The sequence below is a fragment of the Electrona antarctica genome (genome assembly GCF_951216825.1).
Source record: "Electrona antarctica genome assembly, chromosome: 3".
NCBI lineage: Eukaryota > Metazoa > Chordata > Actinopteri > Myctophiformes > Myctophidae > Electrona > Electrona antarctica.
The window spans coordinates 15,936,321-15,949,376 of record NC_136808.1 but is presented as its reverse complement, the minus strand read 5'-3'; the positions used below and the strand labels follow the sequence as shown (position 1 = coordinate 15,949,376).

The following is a 13,056-nucleotide window of genomic DNA, read 5'->3' as shown; positions in this document are numbered from 1 at the left end:
AGGTCTCAGGTTACCAGGTATTTTACAATGGCTGGGGGCGTAGGCAGACCTGACGCGGAGCGGAGGGTCTTCTACCCCCCAGCCATTGTAAAATACCCGGTAAGCTGGGGCCTCGAGTGGCTTATTGCTTTTCTAAAACGGTTACAAACATATAGCAATATTAACCTAATACAACTATTAAATTAAGTAGCTACGCTTTGCGCCATCAGAGCGAGCCACATCACTTCCTTGTTTTGCACTTATTTCCATTGTGGTCCTTTGAGTGAAAATGGCAGTCCAGAGTCCAGACTAGTGGAGAGACAATTGCCCAGCAAGGCCAAAACAACTTAAGATCAGACTAAACACGCACAAGCAAGCATGAATAATAATAATTTTCTCAGGCTTTGCAAAGAATGTCGCTACTCCATGAGTGTGATTAGTTGTGGATGACAATCAACTGCATGAGTGGAGTATTAATGCAATTATATACATGTGGGCTAATGCACACACACACACACACACACACACACACACACACACACACACACACACACACACACACACACACACACACACACACACACACACACACACACACACACACACACACACACACACACACACACACACACACACACACACACACACACACAAATGTTTTCATCTAAGCCTTGTGGATACTGGATAAGCAGGGTCATTTTATTGACAGGTTTACAGGTGTAAAGAAACAATGTGTTTGAACACTGATATTAATAAATGAGAAGCCAGAATGGGAAATTACTTTTAGAAAACATTGCTCGTAGCCACTGAGGCTAAACTTAAGTATCACCCAAGGTTTATTTATTTAACACAGGCCAACACAGCGAACTGTTGGGCCAGCGTTAGCTATGTCACCAATTTTGCATTTGCGGTCCCTGGGCAAAAACCGAAATAAAACGAAAAAGCAATACAGAAAGAGGCAAGCTGACTTATTAGCATGATGTCATCTATAAGGACTAGTGATGGGAGATTAATCGGCAAACACATCGGTATCGGCCGATTTGAGCTGTTTTTAGATTAATCGGCATCGGTTCAATTAATCAATCAGACCGGTTAATTAATTGGTCCGATTAATCGGTCTGTCTTCACTGATAAACAAGCCCAAATAACAGCTTGAACAGATCTACAAGCTCACAATATAAAGGTATTAAAAAGTTAAATCTGACTTGCCTATAGCCTGCAGTGCAGACACCCTGTTACATGTATTTTTCAGAATGGACAAAATTATTATAATTTTTCAATACAGAATGAGATCATATCGACATCGGTAATATCGGCCATAACAGCAATTAATTATATCGGATATCGATATTGGCCAAAATGTCTCATCGGCACATCCCTAATAAGGACCATGAGTAATGAGACTGTTGGGTGTCTCCCAAACAGACATCATTCACTAAACTCCAAACTGTGCTCATTTCAACTCGTTGTGTCATGTCTAACTTAACTGGTATGGGCAGAAAGAAGCTCAACTGTTTGCACTGTGTGTAAAGTATCATGACATTTCTATTGGATTCCACCATTTTTGAGTGGTGTAAACCACTCCTACAACTGGCTTTGTTAGTGCAAAAAAATGAGCATGGTTGCTACGGTCACCCAGTTCACCCGGGTGTGATTTCAACTGGCTTTGTTAGTCTGTGCTCAAAAAATGAGCATGGTTGCTACGGTCACCCAGTTCACCCGGGTGTGATTTCATTACGTCAGAGCTGATTTCATTACGTCATAGCTGATCAGGCTATATAATACCTTACACCACTCAGTTCACACGGGTGTGATTTTTTATTTTGGTGACAACTAGGAGTCTGTCAACAATAATACACTGTAAAATCCTCCTACAAATGTGGCTGTGGATCAAGCGGGACGATCCGTGGTGTCTGATGTTGCGAGACCCGAAACACCCGAAGACCCCAGGATACATCACTGATGATGTGTCTCTAAGTTGCACCAAAAGTGTTTATTAGAATAAGAGTTAAAATAACACTAAGGATTTACTCTGGATTATGTGTAGTTTGTACTGGGTCTAAACATTTAAGCACTTTCAACCCAGCACCCATATTTGGGGGATGTCATTACAGGCAAAAAAAAACAAATTAAAAAATTGCGAAAATGTCTTGTAGATCTGCAATTTTCCCACGACCCAAGTATAGGATATGGCTGTGGTTATGTAAATTGTGAAAGGGGAATGGATGGGAGCGGGATGGGAAGAGCAGATATCCCAACCAAACAATAGACAGGTTAATGTTATTAGCATACAAACAGGAGACATATGAAAGGGGAATGGATGGGAGTGGGATGGGAAGAGCAGATATCCCAACCAAACAATAGACTTAAACCAAACAATAGGTTAATGTTATTTGCATACAAACAGACAACTGTTCCTGAGGCAAGAGCATGCTTCCCTTCCCCTGGACGGGGGATTGTTTGACCTGCCAAAGGCCTGAGGAAATGTGCAAAACCACCCAAAGAAGCAAACTGCTAAATTAAGTCAAAGACAACAAATGTGACCAGTGGAGCTAAACCCAGACAACAGTGGTAATAACTCCAACACAAAGACACATTTCAAAACAATGGCAAATAAGAAAGATAGTAGTAGTCCCCCCCCCCCCCTCAACACACACAAACAAATAAACTGACCATGCTGACATCATAGTAGCAATGAGGGACATTCCACTCATTCCTGATTCCTATGAGCGACAGTAACACTAATGCACATTGCACACAGCCCCAAGTCCACACACAGATAACAGATACACACTTGGTATTAAAGCTATACACAGTCATGAAGCACAACAGGACTCCTACCACTACTCCATATCTACAGGTGGACACAAGCCATTTGCATGAGAAATTACTGGTCATGAACTAATGTAGTAACTCAGTTGTGTTAGAAAAGATATGGTTTAATTCTGACCATTAACAACAAACCCAATTCAGACCCACAAAGCCCCAAAACAAAAAGCAGCAGCACTATTCCTCCCCTCTAATAAAAACAACAATACAACAACACACCGCCAAAACCTCACCTCAGCCAGACCTGCATGTCAGACAAATCTCCACTAAATTGGCTCTTGATTATGTGTGGATTAAGTAGCTCCTTTTGACTACTAAATAAAAACAAAACAAAATAACGTACTTCTGCAACCCTCTGCCAAACACAGAAGAACTAAAGCATCAATCCCCAAATTACGTTTTCATCTATCAATTACTTACCATGTGAAGAATTTAAGTGAATTTCTCGCATTCCTTTGCGGTGAATTGAATAATCAAAAAATGAAGAGAATACTTCATTATTTGACTTCATGCTACATATAACATCCATGTTCAGCACCAGCAAAACTATATCAAAAGTCCATTTATAAACTCCAATAGAACTCTCACAGCATAATCCAATGGTCCTTTTCCATAGATAGTCCTGGCTCACCGGCATGCCTCTTCTCTACTCTACTGTCTACTCGGTTTATTTAGCTTTTCCATTGTACTGTAACTGGACCCCCCTCTTACTACCCCCCCCCCCCCCCCCCCCCCTAGGGGTGATTGTCATCAAGTAACACCCCCATGAAAACTGCCTTCCTTGCTTTGTTGAAACAGTGCTAAGCTAAAATGCTAAAATGCTATCTAGAAACAATCTCCATTTTAAAATATACAGCCTGTCAAAAGAAGTTTCTGGAAACATTGAGGCAAAAAATAGGACATGCAGTTGCTGAATACTGATTAAGTTCTCGTTTACAGCATTAAGGTTAAACGTTTCTTAATAACCAAGCACCCTATTCTATGGTTCTAAAAGAGTGCCACACAAAGACACTTCTAACGAAGCTGATGTAAGAAAATGTTCAGTTTATTTCTACACAGTCATTTTTGAGTGGTGCAACCACTCCAAGGAACAGCAATGTCCGTGTTAACCTATGTGTGTGACTATGTGTTAACCTATGTTTGTGTGTGACTCATGTGTGACTCATGAGTACCAGTAGGGGCGCTGTCGTGCCAGAAACAGAGAGAGAGAGATAGTGCTGCACTGTTGCCTGCTAATGAGCGAGGGGGGGGGGAAGGGGGGGAGTTGCACCACTCAGTTCACACGGGTGTGATTTTTATTTACAAGGATAACAATTGCCACCTACTTCATGTGCTATATTTACAAGTGCAAATAATACTGAAAGGAAACACAATAGCATAATGCTATTGACAATAAAGGGTAAATTTGACACCTACTTCATGTGCTATATTTACAAGTGCAAATAATACAGAAAGGAAACACAATAGCAGAATGCTATTGACAATAAAGGGTACATTTGACACGTACTTCATGTGCTATATTTACAAGTGCAAATAATACAGAAAGGAAACACAATAGCAGAATGCTATTGACAATAAAGGGTACATTTGATTGCCCTCTGAACTCATCCTACCAACAACATAATACACTGTTGTGTAATGTCACCCACATGGTGTTTTGAAAGTACTGAGCATATGACTGGATACAGAACATTTGGCTAAAATGGGCTTATAATGTGAGAGTTGTACGGGAGTTTATAAATGGTATAGTTAATCGTAGACCGCTATTTTACTTCAATTCATCAAGTATTTTCTTTATACTTGATTCACTACAAAGAACACCAAAGGTTCTCCCTGAATTCAAGGCTTCATGGAGTGAGCAATTGAGCCATTTGGCTGTGAAGCAGTGTTGCCAACTCTTGTGAGAGAAATAAGCCAACCCACCTCCAAAAACAAGCCCAAAACAAGCCAACTCTTAGCGAGAGAAATAAGCCAAATCTTCCCTCAAAAAACAAGCCAAAACAAGCCCAATAATATCGATCGCCATATAATACTAATAAATAAATATTTGATGCATTTATCATTATAAATACTATCTATGTCTATAATTATGAATGTTTTGGTCATTTATTATACTATTCCACACATAGTTGAGACACCAGACCGATTCTGTCACTCAATGTGACACTTCCTCAAACCTATGGGTATTTATAGCATATACATCAAAGAAATGTAGGCTTGTTTGATATTCAAAACAAGCCACCTATTTTTTTAAAACAAGCCCAAAAAAACGCAACCCGCCAACCGGGGGGAAAAAAACGCAACTCTGGAAAAAAAAACAAGCCAACTTTGGCGGGAAACAAGCCAACATGGCAACCCTGCGTGAAGTATTCCTTTAAAGAAAGCCTTTCCACTTCACACTGCCATGCGCTCCCTCCCCTCCCCGGCATATCTAAGACCATGCCCGTCTACTTCCTACAGGGGAGGACGTTAGCACGTGTAATAACATGCGTTCTCCATTGTAGTTGTCACTTATAGGCCACGTGGGATACAGAAAACACAGAACGTGTCAGAAAGCCAACAACAAGCCCTTACCTGAGTCAGAATCTTTCTGGTCTCCATTGGCTCCAACAGTAAAGGGAAGCTTCCTTTTAGGTGCCTTCTCTTTCATCTCTTTGACCCCATCGTTGCGCTCCAATTTGGGCGTCTTGTTTGACAAAACTTTATCTTTATCCTGCGATAGAAGCAAAACAGAAAACAGTGCAGAGTTTAACATCATTTCCATACCAAATTAAATTACATTTATAATATATACAAAAATACAGTCATCAGAAATTGGCATGTAAATTATATGGCGCACAACATTCTTAAGCTGCGTTCAGACTTGGATGGTTAGAGCGGCGCGATTACATACAAGGTCAATGCAAAGACGATAGTTGCGCGAACGGGAGCGGCGCGACCTGGCGCAACACAAACGGGACGAACGGAGGAGAATATACATATTCAACTCTGAACGCACCTTTAGGCAAAGGAATGACTTTATTAAGTTAAAGACAATGTTTTGATCAACATATCTTCATCAGGTCAGTGCTGTTCTGACATCACAACACTCCATATTTGGGCATGCCTGACACAGAACTCCATATATAGGAATAAAGGGACACAGAGAGACACAGAAATCTCCATATATGGACATAAAAGGGACACTGGACAGGGCCCAAATTAGCCAATTGATCACACCTGATCACCCCTAGATCTCCATATATGGAGCTGGCATCTGCATAGACTATATTTGGGCATGCCTGACAAATAACTCCATATATGGGCATAAAAGGGACAAAGACATAATTACTGGGTGGGGCATTCATTTCCAACTTGCATCGTTCCAAGTAGGCCAGAGCCCAACGGGCACTGCTCTAGTCATTAGTGTGGTTACAAGAATGAGGAGCAGACAAAGACGCAAGCAGGAAGAAGCTGTACATATAGTAACTAACGTACTCCCCTCCTGCTATAGTCTGGGTCTTTCTCTGCCTTCAGCATCAGTCTTGCAGCCATTAGGGCCTTGCGGAGCGTAACTTTTCCATGGAATTTCCTCCTTGGTTCCTGGCTTTCTGGCAGCAGCAGAAAGAACCAGGCTCAGCGACAGGAGACTAGGCTGACGCCGGCTAGGCTCTGTGGTCTACAGCTGCTGGAAGCAATCACAGGCTGCTCCAGCAGATGTCTATGTTACAGTGAGCATTAGTTGTTTTTTTAAACAAAAACTAATTTACTAGTCATTTATTAAAGTTTTACTGAGAGCTGATATAGTATCTAGCACAGTGGTTCCCAAACTATTTCATGTCAAGGACCCCCAAATTGACACTAATCAGCCGGCGGACCCCCATTTGACCCACATAAGAGAAGATTCTCAACCGGTTTAATTTCAAGGACCCCCAGTTTGACATGCATTAGGCTACGGACCCCCATTTGAAAAGATATGCCAGGGACCCACATAAGAGAAGATTCTCAACCGGTTTAATTTCAAGGACCCCCAGTTTGACATGCATTAGGCTACGGACCCCCATTTAATGGCATTTCTATCTCTAGGATCCCCAATTTATATTGTAAAATCAATGTTATTTTAACTCTCAGAGTTACAGGTCCATTAAGGCTCCATTTGGTTCCAAACTATCATTTAGCTGGTGATAGCTGATGATACACAAAAGAAGATTTAGCTGGGGACCCCCTGGAACTCCCTCAGGTACCCCTGGGGGTCCCCGGACCACACTTTGGGAACCACTGATTTAGCTTATTCTAAAATTCACTAAAATATATGAAACACTGCCTTGCATTGTATGTTATGGTCTCCAGAGTGGAGTAACATTTCAGTTGCTTTTTTGAATTGGAAACTAAAAGTAATCAACCATCGGTTAAATATTAGAATGCAAGAAGTGGATGGACTTTAATCAAGGTTAAAGAGTGAAGACATGTGGTCCAGGCATACAAAGTGATTCTTTGTATTTGTATCGTGATATCTTTGTGTCGACAGCCCAAAGAGATGGAGTGCTGTGATGGCTAAGCAAAATGTTACGACCAAATCAATGAGAGGTAGACATGTTTTGAAAATTCAGAATATAGCCAAAGACAGTCATAATGTTACAAGCTATATAGTTGAGAAAGATAACAAAATACATGTTTGCTTACACCAACAAACAAAGCCAACATCTCCACTCTTTAGTGTATATCCCAAATACATTTATTTCTCCTTTTAGCAATACTTTCTCTCTTCCAACCTCTTTTTACGACGATATATTGTTTAATGGAGATGCAAAGCAGGCTCCACGATGTGGGTAAGACCAAATGCTTGCCGTTCTGCACCATTCTGTGCAGGTGATGTGAAGAAGCACCATAAGACTCAGCCTTACATGCATGATGGGCAAAGATTACCTTTCAAACCAATAGATGGGATATCTATACACAAATACACAGAATCCCTCTACTGCCTCTACAGATAAAGGCATATCTATTGTATCTATCTGTGTCTGTCCGTGTCTGCATATCTCGAGAACAGTCGCATCAATCGGAGCACAACGGAGTGTAGAAATATCTATGAATCCACACATTTCTGTATCGATCCGTCCGTGTGCCTCTTATGCCCATATACCATTATGGAGATCCCTGATATCATCAATATGACATCATAGTACTGACAGGTACAAGTACTTTTATATGCAATTGTTCATTCCCTGTGTTACATGCTTTAGTTTAGAGTAGACATACTATTGGTCCGATTGTCATTAGACCAACAACCTACCTCAAACCCTTAGAAACTTTTAGTGTTTCTAGTAAGACTAAATCATAATTGCCCAGACTCTTCTTCAACAAAGATGGCGAAAGCAAACATTCTTTGTTCTGTACTTATACATACAATAGTATGGTACAAAACACTGAAGTCCTTAAACCAGAAACCTAACTGCAAGCACGGGAGCAGCGCATGTCCGACTGTTGTTTCAGCATGTCGGTCCGTTGGTGTGACTAATCTGCGTGTGCATCCCCATTCGCTGTTATAGACCGCTCTTATTTATTCTTTCAACTCATGTTTAATCACAACATTTGTCAGTCATTGTGAAGAATAGGCAGGCAATCTTGGGGTTAATTAGACACTAAACGAACAGTTTTTAGCCTGACTGTACCATGTGCCGTTTACATTTCTGACTAATGAAGTAATCAATCAATCAATTAAATAGTTTTGTTTCTTGTACTAGTAGCAAAAGAATACTGCTGCAAAAGAATACTGCTGAAAAATAAAGCATAACCCAACTATTAAAATAAACATAAGCTTACACACTGCCAATCTGGGAAATAAACAACATCCACCCCTCGAACATATTGGATGCTAATTCTGTCTACCAGCAATTTTGGCAGTCATCTATTAATTTACAAGCCTCTACTGCCTACTGCCCTGCTTTAAAAATCTAGTTGGCAGCTTAAAACGCAATTGGTGAAATTTGGGGATTCACAACACTGGCAAGTGGACAATAATATTGTGTTTCATATGCGAAATATGAAAGCAAATGATTACCAAATGTCCGAGCACAGAGGCTGAGGAGCTTAGCAAATTAAAGGGATATTTTACTTTCAAACATGTTTGGGGTCATCTACTCAAGCTTTGGAGTGCACCCCAGAACGTTTTTAAAGTTGCTTGATCCAGTAATTAGACGTTTGATATTAATTTTGATCAAACATGCCCCCTTCGTATATAAACCCATTGTAACTTCAAACTCCAAACTATCCATGTTAGATTCATTGAAACCCCCTCTTTGGTTCTGGTGACTATTGTCCTTCAAATATGCAAGGGGGTGGTGTTTTTCACTTATTGTTTAATTTTTTTGGAGAATGATAAATAAATAAAATGAATTATAAAATGTATTGAAAAAACACTCAACCCACTCACGTATTTGCGTATTAGAAGGACAGGATCAGTCACAAGGACGGACATGTGTTTTCCATTAATCGAACATGGTTAAAATGGAGTTTGAAGTTACAATGGGTTTATATAGGAAGGGGGCGTGTCTGGTAAAATGAATATTAAGTATCTAAATATTGAATCAAGCAACTAAAAAACTGTCTTGGGTGCAGACAAAAGCCTGGGTAGAGATTAAAATGACCCCAGGCATGTTGAAAGACATCCATCCAAAGAGCTCTTTCTTTGGGTTCATGGTTTTAGAGATGACAAGAGGCAGGAACAGGTCAGATAATATATGTAAATAAAGAGTAGCTGTATACTGTACTGTCCCTTCCAAGTTCCACGTGTTTCACTATTCCTCCATGCTTTACCCAGCATGCATCCCCTCCATGCCTCCTTTTTCTTGGGCCTGGCTCTCCATTATGTGTGGGGCCTGCCCTGCCCCAGTCATAAGACTATGATGTCATGTTACAGTATAGACAAACAGCGTGAGCTACAGTTGCTTCTCTTGTCTGCCTCTCTCTCTCTCATGTTTGAGGCACGCACGCACGCACGCACGCACGCACACGCACACACACACACACACACACAGTGTTGATGAGAGTAAAAAAACAAAAACAAAAAACAGCTAACAGCCTGCTGCAAACCTGTGTTCATGAGCCTCCCTGTTTGGTCTCCTAGCAATTCTTGTACTCTTCGTCTCACTCTGCTTTCCTTGCACCGCCTCCCTCTTTTTTTATTCCCACCCCCTGCGTGCTCCCCTCCCCTCCCCTCCCTTCCCCTCCCCTCCCCTCCCTTCCCCTCCCCTCCCCTCCCCTCCCCTCACTCACTCCCTCCATGCCAGAGTCTGATGCAATCCCGTGCAGAGGGCTGTACATCCACGCCTGCGTAAGCTGCACCTCTATCCAGTGCTGCTGTTAGCAGCTTGGAAGTTAGCAGCGCACACAGCATGACATCATCAGACTGCGTCCCAGACCTTGTGGCATAACAAGTAACAGCACGTCAACACACAGACAGAAACAACTGTTCCAATTCAGGCAGATCATTTGAATCTTGGAATTTAATTTCCGTTGTGGACTCTTTCTGAAATAGTCCAGAACAGAACAGTCTGCAGTGGGTAAAACAAAAAGGGGGGGACAAAGTTCACATGTCATACCCCTAAACATTGTGGCCTTATCTGTATAATATTGCACCCATAACAACTCTGCAACTGTAAGTGATGAAAGAGAATCAAAACACTCAAAAACAAACAGCGTAGGGCTGCACGATTAATCGAATTTTAATCGAAATCGCGATTTTTGGATTTGGACGATGTAAAAAAAAAAGAAAATCGAGAATCGTTTTTCACTTTAACAAGGGTATTTACGGTAAATCTCTCTCGCACTCGCCCGTGGGCTACCGTAGTTACTTCCTCCTCTCTCTGCCGCGCAGAGAGAAAACCTGAAAGGAGCGTTAACATGTCTGCCACAGGGAGCGATAGGAACGAGGATTTAGTTGCGAGGATACAATGTCTGTCGTATGGAAATGGTTCGGCTTCTCCGTTTCAGATGTGGAGCAAACTAGTCCCCCAGTGTAAAAGTTGTAAAAGGGGATGCACACACGCTTTGCACTCTTCCCATTCGCCGCTGTGCTTGTGTATGGTTTCCGGGTGCTGGAGCAGGTTGCTCCGCTCGTGTGGCCGTCTCTCATAGGCACCGACTTTTTTACAGGTACAGGTTTTAGTTCCGACATAGTGGACGGTCGGTCACTCGGTCCCTGTGGGAGACGGCAGCACGAGTGGCTTATTCCAGCGCCTGGAGAATGGACACGGGCATAGCGGCGAGTGGGAAGAGTGCAAAGCATTGCGGACTGCTGCTGCACAACATGAAGCTTATCAATACCTTGTCCCGACCTACTATCCCTTATTACCGTAAAGTCGGGTAGTGTACACTGTTTATTTTGCATCGAAGAGCCATGTGGGTCTCACTGTCTGACTCTGTGGACGTCGCCTCGGCTAAAAACAAAAGGGAAGCCTGACTTATGCTTTGCCGTACGACATGTTGCATGCTAAAAAATAGCTGATCTGCAAGCTCACAACGTGTCGCCTCCGCAACACGTTGTGAGTGTGAGCTAGTAGATCGGCTATTGTCAGCACGCGTAAAAATAGAGGATGAGACGTTCAGAAACGTTTGCCTTCACAGTACAAGCATCAGCTGTCACAAGTTGAAAAGAGAGATGTGGCATCATTATTTTTCACATGGCCCATATGACGAGACAGAATCAAAATGGAAAAGGATTACAGATTCGGTGGCATTTCACATTGCAAAAGGGTGCAGGAAGAGTGGGTACCTAAACATTAAATTGGCTATTTTTTCCTAAATGTTTCTTTTTAAAGGAATTCATTTGGATAATGTTAATGGACATATTGTAAACGTTTCACTTGTTTAATCCAAAGGGGCTTTATCTTTCTTTGTTTAAAAGGATCCCTGGCCAGACAAAACACTATACTTGCCTTCTATAACTAAAAATAAAAACACCTTAAATATTTGTATTTCTTTCATAAATAGAGAATCTTTCACTGCTCCTGTCGCAAGTTGAGGATGTCATATGTCCATGTGTGGTCCAGCCCCAGGGAATGTACGGAATGCACATGCTAATAAAAAAGTATCTAAATATTGCTTTGATGCTCAAATTATCCTTAGGAAGTATTAAGTTGTTTTTATTAGAATATGCATTCCATAGGGCTGGACCAAACATGGTCATGGACCAGCCTGCGATGGGAGCAGTCCCTATTGAGTGAAAGATTCTCTATTTATGAAAGAAATAAAATATTGTGTTTTTATTTTTATTCATAGAGGGCAAGTATAATGTTTTAAGGCATATTTGTCTAATAGCCAGGGATCCTTTTAAGGTTTGGACTTTATTCCAATAGGAAAATTCACATTTGTTTGCATTAAAAAAAAGGAAAAAAAACATATTTTGAGACAATGTATTATATAATATAATATATTTACTGAAAATAAAATCGAAATCGATGTTTCAGAGGAAAAAAAAACAAGGTTTTTTTAGGCAAAATCGTGAAGCCCTAAAACAACGCTAGCAGCCTAGCACACTGGTCAAAACTGGTTTACCAGACTGTGCTGACCAGCTGGTCACAGTCAAGGCTTTATATCAAATGTCCAGTGAGCCGTTATGTTACAACCGCCACGGCTAATTGGCATAGTTCTGCTTCTGAAAACACCCAAAAGCCAATACATAGATGGCACACCTCTGATTGATCATACTACTATACTAATACCCTGACCCCAGAATGAAATAAGATAGCTTAACTCTTGTTTTCAACTCAATACCGTCCCCATCTGGGGGGGTCAGATTACCTCAAACCCCCACCTTTCAGCAATGAAGGGAAAACAGCACCCCCTAAATGCCACTGACCACAGAACTGAATCTTTGAAGGCTTTTTTTCTCAGCCTGCTGTATCTCTGCAACTTCTGCAAGACATTACTCTATAAGCCATATCTCAAATACTATAGGGTCAAACTACACAACCAATATGTCAATTTGAAGCTATGATTTCATATGACATGAAAAAACAAAAATGAATAATAATCCAATGATTTAGCCTCGGTCACAATTGGTCACAAATGTTTAAATTGTTGCATTTTGATTCTGGTCCGGTTAGCGTTCACAAATTACTGTTAAGCGAACCAAATATGTAAACAATTTGACACGTGGCCATTGATCTATTGATAGAATAGGCCATTTATATGGAAAATTGTTTACTACCAAACTACAACAGAAGTGTGTTGTGATTAGGGATGGAGCTCAATAACCGATACCCGATA

General features: G+C 41.2%; 1 protein-coding gene across 2 annotated transcripts in view; it reads right to left on the bottom strand.

The window, feature by feature from the left end:
• Positions 1–13,056, bottom strand: part of ankrd11 (ankyrin repeat domain 11) — a 172,831-nt gene that overhangs the window by 25,123 nt on the left and 134,652 nt on the right. For both annotated transcript variants that reach the window (XM_079497837.1, XM_079497838.1), the window contains exon 4: positions 5,383–5,521. In XM_079497837.1, coding sequence (XP_079353963.1) covers positions 5,383–5,521 — 139 coding nt within the window. The remainder of the gene's footprint in view (positions 1–5,382; positions 5,522–13,056) is intronic.